Source organism: Myotis myotis, unplaced genomic scaffold, assembly GCF_014108235.1.
Source record: "Myotis myotis isolate mMyoMyo1 unplaced genomic scaffold, mMyoMyo1.p scaffold_m19_p_2, whole genome shotgun sequence".
Lineage (NCBI taxonomy): Eukaryota > Metazoa > Chordata > Mammalia > Chiroptera > Vespertilionidae > Myotis > Myotis myotis.
Genome location: NW_023416324.1, coordinates 100,588,018 through 100,608,585, shown reverse-complemented (window position 1 = coordinate 100,608,585; position 20,568 = coordinate 100,588,018). Strand labels below are relative to the sequence as shown.

The 20,568-nt window shown below is 42.9% G+C and overlaps 1 protein-coding gene across 7 annotated transcripts in view; it reads left to right on the top strand.

Moving 5' to 3' along the window:
• The window catches only part of GCC2 (GRIP and coiled-coil domain containing 2), an 88,444-nt gene that overhangs the window by 42,805 nt on the left and 25,071 nt on the right, over positions 1-20,568 (top strand). For all 7 annotated transcript variants that reach the window (XR_004974003.1, XR_004974004.1, XM_036349217.1 and 4 more), the window contains 5 exons: positions 1,250-1,354; positions 2,442-2,604; positions 15,753-15,853; positions 15,950-16,027; positions 16,561-16,698. Coding sequence is in view for 5 of the 7 variants with exons in the window: in XM_036349217.1 (XP_036205110.1) it covers positions 1,250-1,354; positions 2,442-2,604; positions 15,753-15,853; positions 15,950-16,027; positions 16,561-16,698 (585 nt within the window). In the remaining 2 variants the exon portion in view is untranslated. The remainder of the gene's footprint in view (positions 1-1,249; positions 1,355-2,441; positions 2,605-15,752; positions 15,854-15,949; positions 16,028-16,560; positions 16,699-20,568) is intronic.

Genomic DNA, 20,568 nt, shown 5'->3' with positions numbered 1-20,568 from the left:
TGTTATACATTGATGTTTTTATCAAAGTATTATTTACAAGACTAGAGGCCCAGTACACGAATTTCGTGCACGGGTAGGGTCCCTAGTGGCTGTTGGCTACCGGCCACGGCCTCCCTTCCCCTGGCTGCCTGCCGCCGCTACCAGCCGGGTCCTTCCTTCCCCCCGCTGTCAGCCAGGGCCTCCCTTCACACCTGCCTTGGCCTGGTGCCACTTGCTCACCTGCTCCACCACCCCACCGTGGTCCCACTCTCATTGGGGCCCATCGGGGCCAGCAGCACCTCCACTGCCTCCCATGGCCAGCACCGTGTCACCGACGCCCACCATGTTCCGCACCGACCCCTGGTGGTCAGTGCACGTCTAACTCCCGGTTGGTCAAACTCCTGCCCATAGGGACAATTTACATATTAACCTTTTATTATATAGGATGGAAAGATTGTTCTGGACAGTTTGGTTCAGTGGTTAGAGTGCTGGCCCATGGTCCAAAGCATCATGGGTTCAATTCCCAGTCAAGGGCACAGTACCTCAGTTTCAGGTTCAATCCCAGTCCTGGTCAGGAGGCAACCAATCCATGTGTCTCTCTTTCCCCCCACCCCACCTCTATTCCCCTCCTCCTGTTTCACTCTCTAAAAAAAAAAAAACAATTGAAAAAATATCCTCAGGTAAGGATTAATAACAACAAAAAAGATGGAAAGATTACTGAATAGCATTTGTTAATACAGCAAAATTCATTAATTCCTTAATGTATGCTAACTATGAATTTCAGAACCCAAGTTATGACTTTTGAGTGTACAGTAGGTCCTCAGGTTATGTTGGAGATCCATTCCTACGGTGCGAGGTAACGTGATTTTCGCCATAAGTCGGAACCCACCTATGTAAACACCTATGTCACTCACATGGAGCACATACACAGCAGTAATGAAGTGAAACAGTAAAAAAAATGTAAAAGAAAGATAATAATTCCTGACCTTTGTGGTAAAAAATAATAAAAAACATAAAGCACATATGTACATATGTCAAAATGACAAAACTTTTTTTTATAAATACTGTAAATGGGAGATGGTGACATAACCACGAAACAACGTACATCGAGTCCGAAGTAACCCAAAGACTGCCTGTATATTTTTTAAATATTGAAAGATTTCAAACACTTTGTATTTTATTATGTCAGATTTTATAGTTCCTTACAAATACCTTTTTAATGTTGGTTGGCTTGGGGTGGGGGGTGGGGGTTTTTAATTTTTAATTTTAGGAGCATGCCAGTTCTGTAAATGAACTTGAAGAACTTCAGCTACAACTTCAAAAGGAAAAGAAACAGCTACAGAAAACCATGCAAGAATTAGAACTGGTTAAAAAGGTAAAATAAAACATCAGACTCATAACTGATGTCAGTAATTATCTTTGTTAAACTATTCTATAAACATGGAAAAGAAATCTTTGAAAAACATGGTTACTTACTTGCTGTACTAAAATAATCCTATCTAATAATAGACAAACATGGTAATTGACTGTACCTTCACTACACCTCCCATTGGCTAATCAGCACGATATGCAAATTAACCACCAACAAAGATGGTGGCTAATTTGCATACCGCAGGCAGATCCCGCTGCGCCGCCCCACCTGGGGCTAGTGGCAGCGTGATCCCCAGCTGCCAGCTGCCCCAGCGCGAAATCCGGGCCTGCCGTGTGCGGGGCGGGGTGGGCAGGGCGGGCAGCAACACGATCTGAGCGGCCACCTGACCCAGTGCAGGATCCGGGCGTGCCATCTGCAACCGGGGGAGACTGGGCAGACACCGCGGGATTGGGCATGCCATCTGCCACCAGGGGAGCGGGCCTAAGCCAGCAGGTGGTTATTTCGAGAGGGGTCCCAGACTGTGAGAGGGCACAGGTTGGGCTGAGGGACCCCCCCTGCCAGTCCACAAATTTTTGTGCACCGGGCTTCTAGTCATTTATAAATTGCTTGCCTCGTAATATTGAAAATTGAACTTATTTCTCTGAATGCCTATCCCTCCAGAAGAATCTAGGCTAAGGAATTATTGGATATTTTGGATATTGGGTTGGTATTTTATTTTTGTACATGATTATTGTATGACACATGAAGATTTAACTTTGGCTTATTTTTCTCAACTTTTTCCAAGTACTGTACAAGCTGTTTAAAATATTAGTATTTATAAATAAGAGCCCAATAAGAGAATAACTACCAATTGAGGTTAATAAAAAATAAGAGATACAATGAAACTGAGAAAGTTAGATTAAATAAACTGTTACAAAACACATTTTGAAATTACAAAGTATTCAACTTTTAATTTCTTCATTACTGTATAAACTTTATTTCAGAAAAGCATAGTAGAATCTGTTTATTCCTATGGCATCATTTTAGTAAGTTTACATTTGAAATTAACTAATCTTTTATTTTGTGGATCATTTATTTATAATATGTGCAGGATGCCCAACAAACCACATTGATGAATATGGAAATAGCTGATTATGAACGTTTGATGAAAGAACTAAATCAAAAGTTAACTAATAAAAACAGCAAGATAGAAGATTTGGAGCAAGAAGTAAAAATTCAAAAACAGAAACAAGAAGCCCTACAAGAAGAAATGAGTGAGTAAAACACAGTTCTTTTTTAATATATTTTATTGATATTTTACAGAGAGGAAGGGAGAGGAATAGAGAGTTAGAAACATCGATCAGCTGCCTGCTGCACACCCCCTACTAGGGATGTGCCTGCAACCCAGGCATATGCCCTTGACCAGAATTGAACCTGGGACCCTTTAGTTCACAGGCTGATGCTCTAGCCACTGAGCCAAATCAGCTCAGCTCGTGCTCTGTTAATGATTTTTTTTTTTTTTTTTTGAGCACCCAAAGCTTTTTTATATTTTGCTGCAGAGGTATTTTCGATGTATTATTAGTCACTATGTAATTTGTAAACTGCTCATTCATACCCTACATGTACAAAATCATTTTACAAAAATTATTGAAAAAGTAGTAGATAATGTGTCTTCTGCTGGGATCTTACTGGAAGGTGTATCTGGGCAGGTGACAGGATTAGCAGCAGCAGCAGCCAGTACTGTGGCTGCCTCTCTATCTGGCCCTGTCTTCCAACCACCTCGTAAATTCCCAAGTCCACTGCATCTTGGTTCTTCACCTTTCTCCCCTCTTCTGTCGCTGTCTTCTCACTGGGACCAGCCTCTTCACAGATGGCCATGCAGGATAAACGAGGAATAGAAATACATCTTTGTACCTTTCTCCCTTCAGGGAGAACAGTTCTGGTTCTCTGGGACATTCAGCAATCTTATTTCCAGTGGACTTTTTTATCCCACAATGAACCACTTCAAACTTAAATAAATCTCCTTCAATTAGAGTTCTCAAGTAGCCTGCATGAGAGCTTTTGAGTCTTCCTTTTACACTTAGTCCTTCAAGTATCTATTACAATATTTTAACCTTCGTGATCAAAACAACTAAGAACGCTGTTTTGTTACTATTGCGTTATGTTCCATCTCACTAGGAGCTCTACTAAGAAAATACAAAAAGGAAAAGTTCAGCTCGATAATCAGCTGCAGCACGTTCTTAATGTGTGCTACTAGGGGAAGTCTCTAGGCCAAAATTATTGCAATCAGATATCCAGTTCTTCCGAACATCACCAGACAATCCAGGGTCATGGGCCAGACCAGAAGTCCACTGTGATGTTGACATATAAAGGATTGTAATCCACGGATAGTAATTTATAAACACAACTGTTCAACCCATCTGTCCTCCAGACTCGTGACACCTGATGTAAGAGCTTCATCCGCCCTATGTTCACCTCATTGCCTCGGTCTCTAGTGTGGAAGATCATTGTATATTTACCCACATCCGGCATCGGCCGGATTATTTTCATTCTATAAAGTTCAACCCCAGGGTGTTTGCTGGAGTCCAACCCCAGCAGGTCCAGGGGTCCCCAAAGGTGTGGACGGAGTTGGCGAAGAAGGAATGACACGGAGACAGCGTTCAGTTGATGAGCAGCCTAGCCAGGATCTCTAGCCAAGTTCTGGTTCAGTTCTCTCACTAGGTTCTCCAGCCAGGTTCGGTCGCCAGATTCTGTAGCCAGGTTCTTCAGCCAGGTTCTGTCTAGGTTCTCCAGCCAAGTTCTGTAGCCAGGTTCTGTCTCTAGGTTCTGTTGCCAGTTTCTGTCCAGGATCTTTTGCCATGTTCCGTCTCTAGGTTCTGTTGTTAATGATTTTTAACCTAATTCTTTTGTAGTTAGAGAACATACTCTGTATGATTTAGTCCTTTTAAATTTACTGAGTTTTGTTTTATGGCCCAGAATGATTTATTTTGGTAAATGTTTCATTCACTTGAAAATAATGTGTAAGTCTATATTAGTTGTTAGATTGTTCTATCTAATGTCAATTAGATCAAGTCAGTTGACAGTGTTTAACCCTTTGAGTGCCAACAATATCGTAGGAACTATGCTAAAATTGCCAAGGCATTTTTGCTGATTTTACAGCAGTTTGGGAAAAAATTATGAAAATTAGGCAGATAAATGCTAGTGGTCAATTTTAGAACTACAAACATTCGGCATCTTAAGTAATCTGCACTTAGGTGCCATCTGTCAATAAAGAGTGAACTACTGAGCGGTGGCCCAGCTCCGGCCCGGCATGCGCCGGGCTGTCGGGTTCCCTGGGGGGTCGCCCGCCCTCAGATGTGTGGGAGGGGGGCCTGGTGGGCCTCGCCTTCTACACCTGGAAAAAAAAAAAAAAAAGAGTGAACTACTAGCATCTAATAGTGACACTGCATGAGGAGCGCAATAGCGCTCCCAGCACTTTTGGAGAAAGACAGGAGGAGCGCGATCGCCGACACTCTAGAGGTTAAGTTTTCTACATCCTTAGTGATTTTTCACTACTCTTCTACCAAGGGCTGAGAGAGGTATGTTGAATTCTCTCACCATAATTCTGAATTTCTTTTTCTTTTTGGTTCTGAAACATGGGGCTCAGAGTGCAGATTCTTCCTGTGGGTCCTTGCCCTGTGAAGTTTGAAGAATAAACTCATGGACTAAAAGATTTCTTTATAAAAATGTAGAAGTTTATTGGAAGCATATACAAACTCCATCTAGGCAGGGGGGGTCCCCAAAAGGGCAAAAGTCTGCTTTCTCTCTCTCTCTAATGGGAAAAAAATCTAAATCCAAAATCTGTTTCTGCTGAGTCTTTGTCTCCTGGTTTATAAAGGCTGCAGTTCTTTGTCTGGTCTTAACCCTTCCTAATTGGACTCTTCCTTAATTTAGGAGTCCTGTGCTTTCCTCATTGGTCACTCTGCTACATAGTATTACTTTCAAAGTCTAAAGCCCACGTAGTGCCCCTCACTGCCTCTCCCCCTTACTTTGCAACATTGTCCATCTTATCTGTTCAGGTTGGAGTTGCTTTTGATCCCCCTTATGGCTCTTTCTCAGTTGTCCTAGCGGGAGATGTTTCATTACCCCTTATGGCTCTCTCAGCTGCTCAGGTCAGGGCTGCTTTTGATCTACCATATGGCTATTTTAATTGTTCAGGCCAGAAATGCCTCCATCCTCTCTGGACACTCCCCTTCCTGTCTGCCTCATTAAGCTAGGTAGCTAACCCTTATCAGTTCCTATTGAAGTTGCTTCATATATTTAGAAACTCCAGAATTAGCTACATGTATATTTAGTACTAGGGGCCCAATGCACAAATTCATGCACCTTGAAAGGAACTGTGAGCCGTGAGACTGCGGGGGGCACGGGTGGGTGTTGGCCCATCCTCCATGCCCCCTCCTGCCATGACCCCTGGTCCCCTGTCTGCCGGCAGCCCCGCCCCCACCGCCGCCATTCCCATGCACTGATGGCGCCAGCTCCACTTGCACCCGCTGATGGCGTGGAGCGATTGGGGCCGGTGTCAACAGCAGGTGTGAACAGTGGCTGCCAGCCCCGATCACCCCTCAGGAGCAGGGGGAGGTGGAGAAGCCCTCAGGGATGATCAGGGCCAGCAGCTGCCACTCGCACCCACTGATGGCACCAAGCAATTGAGGCCAGCGCTGGGTGCCGGCAGCGGGTGGGAGCAGGGCAAGTGCCGGCAGCAGGTGCGAGCACCAGGCGGGACAACAGTGCATGGAAGCAAAGAATTTTCAGTATCCACCAGAGGCTTGCCCTGATGACAGCGACCGGCACCCCACCTTGGTCTGGCACCCCTGCTCAGCTGCTCCACCATCTGCCACAGCCAATGCTCACCATGTTCTGTATGCACCACGGCCAGCACACGTCATAGTAACTGGTTGTTCAGTTGTTCCCCCATTTGATCTATTTGCATATTAGGGTTTTACATATATAGTTGGTCATTTTTGGTGATTTGATGCCTCTATGATTGTGAAATGTCATTTTTTTATCACTGGTAATATTTCTTTTTCTAAAGTCCACTTTGATGTTAATATTAATATAACCATTTCAGCTTTCTTTTGTTTCCTATTTACATGACATATCTTTTCTCATTCTTTGGCTTTCAAAGTACGTAAATCTGTAAAGTGTTTCTTTTTTTTTTTAAATGAATCTTTGTTCAGATTATTACAGATGTTCCTCTTTTTTCCCCCCATACCTCCCCTCCACCTGATTCCCACCCCATGCCCTACCCCCACCACTGTCCTCATCCAGATGTGTAAGATTTTTGTCCAATCTCTTCCTGCACCCCTCACACCCCCTTCCCCCCGATAATTGTCAGTCCACTCCCTTTCTATGCCCCTGCTTCTATTGTATTCACCAGTTTATTCTGTTCATCAGATTTTTTTTTATTGACTTAATTTTTAGATTCACTTGTTGATAGATATGTATTGTCGCTGTGTTGTTCATAATTTTTATCTTTACCTTTTTCTACTTCTTCTTCCTTTTCTTAAAGAATACCCTTCAGCATTTCATATAATCCTGGTTTAGTGGTGATGAACTACTTTAGCTTTTTCTTGTCTGTGAAGCTCTTTATCTGACCTTCAATTCTGAATGATAGCTTTCCTGGGTAGAGTAATCTTGGTTGCAGGTTCTTGCTATTCATCACTTTGAATATTTCTTGCCACTCCCTTCTGGCCTGCATAGTTTCTGTTGAGAAATCAGCTGACAGTCATATGGGTACGCCCTTGTAGGTAACTGACTGTTTTTCTCTTGCTGCTTTTAATATTCTCTCTTTGTCTTTTGCCCTTGGCATTTTAATTATGATGTGTCTTGATGTGGTCCTCTTTGGATTCCTCTTATTTGGGGTTCTCTTTGCTTCCTGGACTTGTAAGTCTATTTCTTTCACCAGGTGGGGGAAGTTTTCTGTCATTATTTCTTCTAATAGGCTTTCTATATCTTGCTCTCTCTCATCTTCTGGCACCCCTATAATTCAGATGTTGGTACTTTTGAAGTTGTCCCAGAGGCTCCTTACACTATCTTCATATTTTGGGATTCTCTTTTCTTTTTGCTTTTCAGGGTGGGTGTTTTTTGCTTCCTCGTATTTCAAATCTTTGACTTGATTCTTGTGATCCTCTAGTCTGCTGTTGGATCTCTGTATATTATTCTTTATTTTAGTCAGTGTATGCTTAATTTCTGACTGGTCCTTTCCATTTTTTTGGCATTCTCATTAAGATCCTTGAAGGTCTCACTAAGTTCCTCGGAGGTTTGTAGAAGATTTTTGAGTAACCGTATAACTGTGGTTTTGAACTCTATATCCAGTAGTTTGCTTGGTTCCATTTCTTTCATTTGTGACATGTTTCTTTGTCTCTGCATTTCAGCTGCTTCCCTGTGTTGATAAAGTGTCTTTGTGTGCTAGGTGTCATATAGGGCCCAGTGGCTCAGCCTCCCCAATCACCTGAGGTGGACACTCTTGAGGCACCACCCCTTTGTGGGCTGTGTGCACAGGCTTGTTGTAGTTAAGCCTTGACTGCTCTTGGTATCTCTAGGAGGAAATGACCTCCAGGCCAATTGACTGCGAGGACCCGCTGTGTCTATAGTGGAAGAACTGCTGTGCTGGAGACACCCTTATGGGGCAGGACTTGCTTCAGTGGGGCTTTGGTGCTCACTGAGTCTGCCTCTTGAGTGTGTCACTTATGGATGTGAGGAGTTGAAATCTGGTATCTGACCACTGGGTACACTGGCTCCTGGATCTCCAAAGAGGTGCAAAGTCAGCTACTGAGTGAGTCCACCCTGCAGGAGCTACAGCAAGATCTGCAGATTTCTCCTCTTTGTTTGGGGTTTGGAAGTTTTGGGGCTCTCTGACCCAGCTGCAGTTTGTTAGGTTAGGCTGCAAAAGGACAGGCGATTCATTTGCACCGCTGCGCACAGCTTTGGTGGGGTTGTACATTGGGTGGGGCGGGGTCTCAGAGAATCTCCAGGGCAGAGCAAACAGCAATGGCTGTCCATCAGCCCTCTCCGCGTCTCCGGGTCTCCGTGTCCCCGAGTCCCGCACCCCCACAATAACAATGATCCCTGCGAGCAGCTCTGCGAGAAAGCCACCCTTGCTTTCTGACCCGCTGCCAGAGAGTCCAGTTTCTCCCTGTAGGAGTCTGGGTTCCCAGAGTCTTGCCGGAAATGGGTTCAGTGCAGTCAGGGAGCTTGTATCTCCCTTCCAATTGAAAAAAACCGCGCGCCCAGTTGCAGCCCGTTTCGTGTGCCTCCGTACCTCTGCTCTTGGATCCTCCGCACCTCCTACCCAGTCTAAATGCACTTTTTTCTTTCCTTCTAGTTGTAGAACTTCCACCCAGCCAGCTTTCCCGTTGTTCTGGATGATAGCTGTTTTGTATTTTAGTTGTAGTTTTGATGTGGTTGTGTGGGGCGGCATGTACAGGTATATACCTATGCCAACATCTTCTAAAGCTGTAAAGTGTTTCTTAAGTATGTAGTTGAGTCTTGTTTTTCTCTCCAAGGTGACAGTCTGTTATTTAATTGAGATGTTTAAGCTATTTATTTTTAATTATCAAATGATTTAGTTTAAATCTATCACCATGCTATTTGTTTGCTATTTGTCTTACAATTTCTTAACCTTTTACTTTTTCTGCCATCTTTTGAAATAATTATTTTATATTGTTTTATCTCTTTTTTTTTTTTAAATATGTTTTATTGATTTTTTACAGAGAGGAAGGGAGATAGAGAGTTAGAAACATCGATGAGAGAGAAACATCGATCAGCTGCCTCCTGCACATCTCCTACTGGGGATGTGCCCGCAACCCAGGTACATGCCCTTGACCAGAATCGAACCTGGAACCTTTCAGTCCGCAGGCCGACGCTCTATCCACTGAGCCAAACCGGTTTTAGCTTGTTTTATCTCTTTTATTAGCTATACCAATTTGTTAGATTTTAGTGGTTGCTTTATGGTTTATAGTGTACATCTGGAACTTAATAGAGATTACTTTCAAGTAGATTATACCACTTCATCCTATATAATAAAAGGCTAATATGCAAATCAACCGAACAACAGAACAACTGGTCACTATGAAGCACACTGACCACCAGGGGGCAGATGCTCAACGCAGGAGCTTCCCCCTGATGCTTAGTGTGCTCCCACAGAGGGAGTGCTGCTGAGCCAGAAGCCGGGTTCACAGCTGGCGAGCCTAGCAGCAGTGGCGGGAGCCTCTCCTGCGTCTGTGGCAGCACTAAGGATGTCTGACACTTAGGCGGGGAGGGATCCTAAGCCGTCAGTTGGACATTCCCCAAGGGCTCCCAGACTGCGAGAGGGCGCAGGCCGGGCTGAAGGACCCCCATCCTGGAGTGCACAAATGTGGTGCACTGGGCCTCTAGTATCCTATCTAATAAAAGAGAAACATGGTAATTGGCGTACGACCGCTACCCTTTTCATTGGCTAATCAGCGAGATATGCAAATTAACTGCCAGCCAAGATGGCGGCCGGCAGCCAGGCAGCTTGAAACTAACATGAGGCTTGCTTGCTTCAGTGACGGAGGACTCCAACGTTCCCCGCCTGCCTTGCCGGCCTCTGAGCTTGCAGTTTAAGAAACATTGTAACAAATATAGAAGCTTAACAAAACCCCAGAAACCTGCTTTCAGCGAGCCCGGGATCTCAGAGCTGGAGTTATACATTGTTTCGATTATAGAACCGAAACAAACCAAATACCTTCTTTCAGCAGCAGAGGCCTCAGAGCTGGAGCCAGAGCTCAAGCTGGCCCAGAATAAAAAATTAAAAAAAGAAAAAAAGGAGCAGTTGGAAGCTTCATTCTGCCTGAAAACAGCCCTCAGCCCCTCACCCAGACTGGCCAGGCACCCCAGTGGGGACCCCCACCCTGAAGGGTGTGTGACCAGCTGCAAACAGCCATCATCCCCTCACCCAGGCTGGCCAGGCACCCTAGTGGGGACCCCCACCCTGATCCAGGACACCCTTCAGGGCAAACCAGCCAGCCCCACCCATGCACCAGGCCTCTATCCTATATAGTAAAAGGGTAATATGCCTCCCAGCACCAGGATCAGCATGACGGGGGCAGCGCCCAAACCCCCTGATCACCCTGCAGCTCTGTGTGTGACAGGGGGCGGGGCCACAACCTCTTTATCCGCCCTGCTCTGTGCCTAATAGGGGGGACCTCCCCAACCCCCTGATTGCCCTGCGGCTCAGTGTGCGACAGGGTGTGGCGCCTCAACCCCCTGATGGGCCCTGCTCTGTGTGTGACAGGGTGCGGCGCCCCACCCCCCCCCCCCCCCCCCGCTTCCCCGGGCCCTGCTCTGTGTGTGACGGGGTAGAGCCATAACCTCCCCATCGGCCCTGCCCTGAGTGTGAGAGTGGCGGCGCCCCAACCCCCTGATCGGCCCTGCTCTGTGGATGATAGAGGGCGGTGCCCCAACCCCCTGATCCGCCCTGCCCTGAGTGTGACGGGGCGGTGCCCCAACTCCCCTATCGGCCCTACTCTGTGAGTGACAGGGGGGAGTTCCTCAACCCCCTGATCCGCCCTGCTCTGTGCATGACGGGGGGAGCTCCCCAACCCCCTGATTGACCCTGCTCTGTGTGTGACAGTATGGAGCCCCAACCCCCCTGATGGGCCCTGCTCTGTGCATGACTGGGTGCAGCGCCCCAACCCCCTGATTGGCCCTGCTCTGTGCATGACCAGGTACGGATCCCCAACCCCCCTGATGGGCCCTGCTCTGTGCGTGACAGGGGTTGGCACCGCAACCTCCCCATCGACCCTGCCTTGAGTGTGACGGGGCGGTGCCCCAACCCCCCAATCGGCCCTACCCTGAGCGTGACTGAGGGTGGCATCACAACCTCCCAATCTGCCCTGCTCTGTGCATGACAGGGAAAGGCGCCCAACTCCCCAATCGGCCCTGCTCTGAGCCCGACCAGGGGCTGCACCTAGGGATTGGGCCTGCCCTCTGCCACCCGGGAGCAGGCCTAAGCCAGCAGGTCGTTATCTCCCGAGGGGTCCCAGACTGCGAGAGGGCAGAGGCCGGGCTGAGGGACCCCCCCCCAACCCCCCCCACCCCCCACCCCCGTGCACAAATTTTTGTGCACCGGACCTCTAGTATTATATAAGAATCTTACAATGGCACTCTTCATTTGTCTCCCCTTTTCTCCTTTGTGCTGTTTTGTCATACATTTTCATTCTACATGTGTTACAATACATTGTTGTTATTTTTGTTTGAAAATAGTTATCATTTTAGGTCAGTGAACAGTGGCCCACAGCCCAGTTGTCTATTTTTATAAATAAAAGTTTTGTAGAAACACAACTATGTTCATTTGTTTATATCATTTTTTACTACTTTCATGCTGCAACAGCACAGTTCAGTAATTGTCACAGAAACTGCATGACCTGCAAGCCTATGATATTTATTATCTGACCATTTTAGTGTTTATCAACCCATTTTAAAGAAATGAAAAACTTAGAGAATTTGTTTTTAATATTCAGCCACATGTTTATCATTCTGGTGCTCTTCACTCCTGCATATATATCCCAATTCTGTCCAAAAGGTATAACTTTCCTTATGCCTGAAGAACTTCCTTTAATACATCTTTTGACACAGGCTACAGGCATTGAATTCTCTTGTGTTTCATTTGTCTGAAAACAACTTTAACCTGCCTTCCTTTTTGAAGGATACTTTTGCTGGGTATAGAGCTTTAAGATATGTGTTTGTGCATTTTTTCCTTGTTTGTATTTATGATATATTGAACTTCTTTTTTTAAAATATATTTTATTGATTTTTTACAGAGAGGAAGGGAGAGGGATAGAGAGTTAGAAACATCGATGAGCGAGAAACATCGATCAGCTGCCTCCTGCACAGCCCCTACTGGGGATGTGCCTACAACCAAGGTACATGCCCTTGACCAGAATTGAACCCGGGACCCTTTGGTCCGCAGTCCGACACTCTATCCACTGAGCCAGACCGGTCAAGGCTATTGAACTTCTTTGATGTATGGAGTTTTTATAGTTTTCTTCAGGTTTGTCATAATTTTGGTGATTATTTTCTTTAATATTTTGTGTATAAACCTCCCTTTCTTTTCTTTTCCCAAGAATCCAATTACACACATTAGACCACTGATAAAGTCCTAGAACTCAGTCATTTTCCTTTTTCTTTCTTTTTTTTTATATTCTGAGCTTATTTATAGATTGTTTACATTATTATGTCTTTCAATTCTCTCACCTGCAGTGTCTATCTAATCTGTTAATCGTATTTGGTGACATTCTCACTTTAGATACTGTATTTTTTTATCTCCAGATTCCCATTTGTTTTGTTGTTTTTATTTTTCATTTATTTCTACTTTATGTTCATGTTTTTATTTAAGTACTTAAGAATATTGTAGCTATTTTAATTTCATTATTTGCTAATTTCACCATTTCTGTAATTTCTCATTCTATTTCTATTGATTGGGTGGGTTTTTTTTCTGTTTATGAGTAATGTTTTCTTGCTTTTTTTATGGGAAATAATCTTTTAATTGGTTGTGAATTTGACATTTTTGAATGCTAAAATTTTTATATACATTTGAAGAGTTAAATTTTGTATGACAAGAAGTTATTTGTGGATCAGTTTTATCCTTTTGTGGCTTGTTTTTCATCTTCTTTAGGACAAGTGTAGAATAGCCTTTCCTAACGATCCAGTTCAGTCCCAATATTAAGGTGGGAATCATCTGAGGACTACTGAGTGCCCATGTACTCAACAACATTTCTTACTGTAGCTGGTAGGAATATGAATAATTTATAGTGCTGTATAAAATCTGAGAATTACTCAGATTACAGCTCTCTGTGCATTATTTTGTTCCTGTTAATCTTTGCAAGACCTCTGCTCTGTTTGGGATTCCCTTCCTGCACCATAGTTTAAAAATTGCTTCAGGCAGAGAACAGGGACTATATAATAGGGCTTTTACCTCATTTGTTATTTACCTCCTTTTAGGGATCACAGTACTACATTGCTTACTGTCCAATGTCAGAAGACAGGTTTTTTTCACATATTTGTTCAGGTTTCTTTTTTATTATTTAAAGAAAAAATGGAAGTCATTAAATGTCATTGTCTTTTTTTTTTTTTTATCACCCCTCTCCCCTTTGGCAATCATCAGCTTGTTCTCTATATTTGTGGGTCTGGTTTTTTTGTTTGTTTGTTTATTTATTTATTTATTTATTTATTTGTTGTTTTATATCACATATAAGTAAAATCATATAGTATTTATCTTTTTAAAATATATATATATATATATATATTATTGATTTTTCACAGAGAAGAAGGGAGAGGGATAGAGAGTTAGAAACATCGATCAGCTGCCTCCTGCACACCCCCTGCCCACCAGGGATGTGCCTGCAACCAAGGTACATGCCTTTGACCGGAATCGAGCCTGGGACCCTTTAGTGTACAGGCTGACACTCTACCCACTGAGCCAAACCGGCTAGGGCAATATTTATCTTTCTTTGTCTATCTTATTGCACTTAGCATAACACCCTGTAGGTCCAGCCATGTTGTCACAAATGGCAAGATTTTGTTCTTTTTTATTGCTGAATAATATTTCAGTGTGTGTGTGTGTGCGCGCGTGCGCGCACGCGCTAGAGGCCCGGTGCACGATATTTGTGCATGGGTGTGCCGGGGTCCAACCCCAGCGGGTCCAGGGGTAGACGGAGTCGGCCAAGAAGGAAGGACACGGAGACAGTGTTCAGTTGATCAGCAGCCTAGCCAGGATCTCCAGCCAAGTTCTGGTCTGGATCTCCAGAGAGGTTCTGCTTAGGATCTCCAGCCAGGTTCTGTGTCCATGTTCTCTTGCTAGGTTCTCCAGCCAGGTTCTGTCCAGGTTCTCCAGCCAGGTTCAGTCACCAGGTTCTAGTCAGGTTCTCTTGCCAATTTCTGTAGTCAGGTTCAGTCCAGGATCTTTTGCCATGTTCTCTCGCTAGGTTCTGTCTCTAGGTTCTGAGGCCAGTTTCTGTCCAGGAACTTTTGCCATGTTCTCTCCAGCGAAGTTCTTCTGTCTCTAGAGAACGTTCTGTGTAGGTTCTGTGCCTAGGTTCCGTCTCTCCTCGTTCTGTCTTCTTACATCTGTATTTATACCAGTTGATTCCAATCCTATCAATCTCTATTTCAAAGGTTAGGGCGTTTCTTATCTCCATTCCAGGGAGTAAAGATTATGTAGCTTAAGCATGATTGTTCGTAGTTAAAGTGATTAATTACCCACCTGGCACTTAGTTAAGAGGTTTTATTCCCTCCCTAACTTCAGGGGAAAATCCCTACCTGGGGAAACAACCTTTCTCAGAGACCTTGGTTAAAACACATAGTGCCAAGAAGGTGAGCAAACATATTAAGAACAGTATGCCATATATGCCAGGTCCCTTGAAACAGCAAGCATGGACCGGCTCCCGGCATGGGTGCGGTCCCTAGGTCGATTGGAGGCTGGGCCAGCCGGGGGAGTGGGGCCAATGGGGGCCCAGATCAGGCTGGTTGGCTGCCGCAGTGCATGTTATAGCCAATGGTCGTTCTGGTCGTTCTGCCATTCTAGTCGCTAGGCCAGGGGTGGGCAAACTTTTTGACTCGAGGGCCACAATGGGTTCTTAAACTAGACTGGAGGTCCGGAACAAAAGCATGGATGGAGTGTTTGTGTGAACTAATATAAATTCAAAGTAAACATCATTGCATAAAAGGGTACGGTCTTTTTTTTTCAATAGTTTTACTCATTTCAAACGGGCCGGATCCGGCCCGCGGGCCGTAGTTTGCCCTCGGCTGCACTAGGCTTTTATATATATATAGATTATTGTATTATTTTTTATATGAACAACTTTAAACCTAGTTTTGCCCTGTTCTATATATACTAAAATATTTACAAATGAATGTACTAGTATATCTTGTAAAAAAAGTAAAAGAAGAAGGAGGGGGAGGGGAAGAGTAGGTGAGGCTATAGGTCAGGGGTTGGCAAGCTTGTTTTATAAAGGGCCAGGCCATAAATGTTTTATTTTCAAGCCATGTAGTCTCTATCATGTTAGTCAAGATTACTATTTATTGTTGCACTAAAGCAGCCTTAAAAATGCTATGTAAATAAATGAGCCTGTGTTTTAATAAAATTATTCACAGAAACAGACAGCAGCCAGATTTGACCTGTGGGACTGACTGGGTGAAATAAGATTGGCCATGTGTTGGTAATTGTTAAAGCCAGGTAATGGGCACGGTAGTGTTTATTGCACTATCATCACAACTGTCATTTATGTCTGAAATGTTCCATAATAAAAAGTTAAGACAAGTTTCTTTAAAAGATAGGTTAAAGAAAAGACTTGTCACTTGTTTATTTAAATACATTCATGAAAATAATTTCATCTCTTCTGAAATAATTTCTTAATACTAGCTTCACTACAGACTTCATTGCAACAATATGAAGAAAACAACACCAAAATCAAGCAATTGCTTATGAAAACCAAGAAAGAACTGGCAGATTCAAAGCAAGCAGTATGTTAATTCCTCAGTTTCACATTTTAATACTTACTTATAATGTATTTATGAATAACTTCTTTTTAAAATTTAACCAAGATTCTTATTCTGTAGGAAACTGATCACTTAATGCTTCAAGCATCTTTAAAGAGCGAGCTAGAGGCAAGCCAGCAGCAAATAGAAGTCTATAAAGTAAGATTCGTTTTACTTTTTAAGATTTAGAAAAAATCTTCCATGTAGAAGTAAAATACCATTTAGGGATTTTGCTAAATATTATTGTATATCAATCATACACATAGTTGGCCCTTCATAGCTGCGGGTTTTGCATCCTCAGGTTCAACCAACCATCTGCAGATGTGAAGAGCCAACTGTATGCATTGTTCTGTGCCATTTTATATTAGGGGCTTGAGCATCCACGGATTTTGTAACACTGGGTTTCGGGAACCAATCCCCGACAGATACTGGGGTGGGGGGGGGGGTCAGTTGAATCCCCCCGCCCCCAAATATAGTTCCATTGAACTATAGTCTGGAATTCTTTTTCATGACTTTTTTTAAGGAAACCTAATTTATTTTAAAAAATGTTTCAATAATAAATAATTCTGATATTTATGTCACTTAATTATTTGAAACTCATGTCTCTAAACTCAAGTTTATGTTTAAAGAAAGTCTGTTTAACAAGTGAAAATCATATTTGCTAGAGCTTAATTAAAAGATTTTGCCTCCAGATTCAGCTGGCTGAAATAACATCTGAGAAACACAACGCTCACGAACACCTGAAGGCCTCTGTAGACCAGCACCAGCGCGCCCTGAGCGTATACCAGCAGAAAGTGGCAGCCCTTCGGGAAGAGTGCCGTGCTGCCAAGGTTTGTTCCTCATCCAGAAGCAGCATGTCAGAGACGCTGTTACCCACTGGGTAGCACTTCACTTAAGGGCGGTGGTCTGGCTTTTTAGTGTTTGCTGTCATTTAAGAACACTTACTAAATGAATACCAGATTCAGCTCATCTGACCCTAACCCCAACCCTATCACAACCCTGTCACATGGATAACTCTTTCTTTGCCAAGAGGAAAGACATGCATACATGTTGTTTTCACTCCAACTTTGTTTTACAATTTCCATGTGTAAGAAAGTTACTGTTTTAAAGTTTTTATTAGAGAAGTGTTACAGTTCTTTCTGAGGGCTAAATGATTATAAAATATTCTAGTAGAATGGGGTCTGGGGCCTACTTACTTGCATACAAAACAGAAACAGTACAGTAGCTTTGTTAGAGGATAAAACTCTTATCTATGTGTTCTTGGCAGAAGGGTCATGGGAGTTTACAGATCATTGCAGGAAAGTGGAAATCCTAGAATTTAATTTTTCCACTTTCTTGAAAACTGAAGTGCAAGTAACTTAATTTCTTTGAATTATTTTTCTTTATTTATGTATTCATAAATCTTAATTGTTGAAAGTATTACATATGTCCCCATGTTTCCCCCATTGACCCCTACAGCCCACCACTGCCACCCACCCCAGGCCTTCACTATCCTATTTGTGTCCATGGGCTATGCATATGTGCATACAAGTTCTTTGGTTGATCACTTCCCACCCACCCACCCACCCTTCCCCACCTTCCCACAAGGTTCCACAGTCTGTTCTGTGTTTCTGTGTCTCTGGATCTATTTTGTTCATCAGTTTGTTTTGTTACTTAGATTCCACATATGAGTAAGATCATGTGTCTTTCTCTGACTGGCTTATTTCCCTTAGCATAATACTCTCCAGGTCCCTCCATGCTGTCTCAAAGGGTAAGAGATCTGTCCTTTTTCCTGCTGCATAGTAATCCATGGTATAAATGTACCACAGCTTTTTTATTCACTCATCTACTGGACACAAGGGGGTTTCCATATCTTACCTATTATAATTGTGCTGCTGTGAGCATAGGGGCACATACATTCGTTCTGATTGGTGTTTCAGGTTTCTTAGTATATATTCCTAGAAGTGGGATCACTGGATCAAGTGGCAGTTTCATATTTAATTTTTTGAGGAAACTCCATATTGTTTTCCATAATGGCTGCACCAGTCTGCATTCCCACCAGCAGCATACAGGGGCTCCCTTTTCTCCACATCCTGACCACCACTTGTCATTTGTTGATTTGTTGATGGTAGCCATTCTGACAAGTGTGAGGTGATATTTCATTGATGTTTAAATTTGCATCTCTCTGATGATCAGTGACTTTCAGCATTTTTTCATGTCTCTGAGCCATCTGAATGTCCACTTTGGAGAGTGTCTATTTAGGTCCTTTGCCCATTTTTCAATTGGATTGTCTTCCTTTTGTTAATTTGTATGAGTTTCTTATATATTTTGTATATTAACCTTTTATCAAATGTATCATTGCCAAATATGTTCTCCCTACATTTTGTTGATGGTTTCTTTTTGCTGTGCAAAAGCTTTTAATTTTGATATTCTCCTTAGGTTTCTTTGCCCTAGGACTGTGGTCGGCAAACTGCGGCTCGCGAGCCACATGCGGCTCTCTGGCCCCTTGAGTGTGGCTCTTCCTAAGCCTTAGGAGTACCCTAATTAAGTTAATAACAATGTACTTACCTACATAGTTTGTTTAAAAAATTTGGCTCTCAAAAGAAATTTTAATCATTGTACTGTTGATATTTGGCTCTGTTGACTAATGAGTTTGCCGACCCCTGCCTAGGACAGGCGTCCTCAAACTACGGCCCGCAGGCCACATGCAGCCCGTCGAAAACATTTATCCGGCCCGCTGGGTGTTTTTGCCGCCACTGCCTGTCCTGCTTAGCAGCCGACTTCTCCCGGGCCCGCAGTGCGCATGTGTGGAATGTCTGAGGGACAGTGAACTGGCCCCCTGTTTAAAAAGTTTGAGGACCTCTGGCCTAGGAGATATATCCATAAACATATTGCTACAAGAGATGTCTGAGATTTTGCTGCCTATGGTTTCTTCTAGCATTTTTATGGTTTTACATTTATGACTTTTTATTGTTTTTGGGTTTATTTTTGTGTATGGTGTAAGTTGTTTGTCTAGTTTCACTTTTTTGCATGTATCTGTCCCGTGTTCCTAACACCATTTATTGGAGAGATTGTCTTGACACCATTGTATGTTCTTACCTCCTTTGTCAAAAATTAATTGAGCATAATGGCTTGGGTCGATTTCTGGCATCTCTGTTTTGTTCCATTAATCTATATGCCTATTCTTGTGCCATTACCAGGCTGTTTTGATTACAGTCACTTTGTAGTATAAGTTGATATCTGATATTGTAATCCCTCCAACTTTGTTCTTCTTTCTCAAGATTGCTGAAGGTATTCCGGGTCTTTTTTTAATTCCATATAAAATTTTGGAGAGTTTGTTTTAGGTCTGTGAAATATGCCGTTAGTATTTTAATAGGGATTCCATTGAATCTGTAGATTGCTTTGAGTAGTATGAACATTTTAGTGATGTTAATAATACCAATCCATTAACACAGTATATTCTTTAAATTGTTTATATCTTTCTCTATCTCTTTTTTCCACATCCTGTAGTTTTCAGAACACAGGTCTTTTACCTCCTTGGTTAAGTTTATTCCTAGATCTTAATTTTCTTGTTGCACTGGTAAATGAGTTTTTGTTTGTTTGTTTAGTTTCTCTTTCTGTGAGTTCTTTATAGGTGTATAGAAATGCCATAGGTTTCTGAGGGTTAAGTTTGTATCCTTCTACATTGCTGAATTCATTTGTTAAATCTAGTAGTTTTTTGGTGGAGTTGTTAGGGTTTTCTATGTACAATATCATGTCATCTGCAAATAATGAGAGTTTTAGTTCCTCTTTTCCAATTGAGATGCCTTTTATTTCTTCTTGTCTGATCACTATGGCCAGTACTCCCAGTGCTATGTTGAATAAGAATGGTGAAAGTGGGCATCCCTGTCTTGTTCCTGTTCTTAGGGGAAATGGTTTTAGTTTTTGCCCATTGAGTATGATGTTGGCTGTCATATAACGCTTTTACTATATTGAAGTATGATCCCTCCATTCCCACTTTGCTGACAGTTTTTATCAAAAACGGATGTTGGATTTTGTCAAATGCTTTTTATGCATCAATTTATATGGTCATATGATTTTTGTCTTGCAATCTGTTAATGTGCTGCATCACATTTATTGATTTGCGGATATTGTACTGTTGAAATGTCCCCCGCAAATCACACAAGGATGCCTCAAGAAGTCGAATTAAGGAGTCACATTTATTGAAAATCCGGCACTACAAGGGGGGCATGCACTCCAAATCTCGCAGTAATTACCTAGCCCCAACACCAGATTTATATAGGCAAAAGTCACAAAGGTATTGATTACATCTCAGGGTTTGAAATGAGGAACCTGGTTTGCAAAAAAGCAGTTTACAGAAGCAGAATTGAGCAAGTTAGTTAAATTATAGTTTTGGGTCTACGGATCACTGAACCAACGGAAACACATTGCCTGGAGCCATGGGTCTTAGGACCACTGAGTTGACAGGAACATGTTATCTGGAGCCACTGAGGCAATTTAGAGTAATTGTGCAGTCCTGGTCTTGGGACCACTGAGTCAACCACAACACATTATCTGTAGCCACTGAAGCAATTTAGGATAATTGTGCTGTTCTGGTTCCCAGGTACAGAAGAATGTGCTTTCACAACCAATGGGATATTCAAACCACCAACAACGGAGGATTCAATCAATTGGGGTAGCATACATAAGTTCAGAAAAATCAAAGTAACTTTTCTATTGTT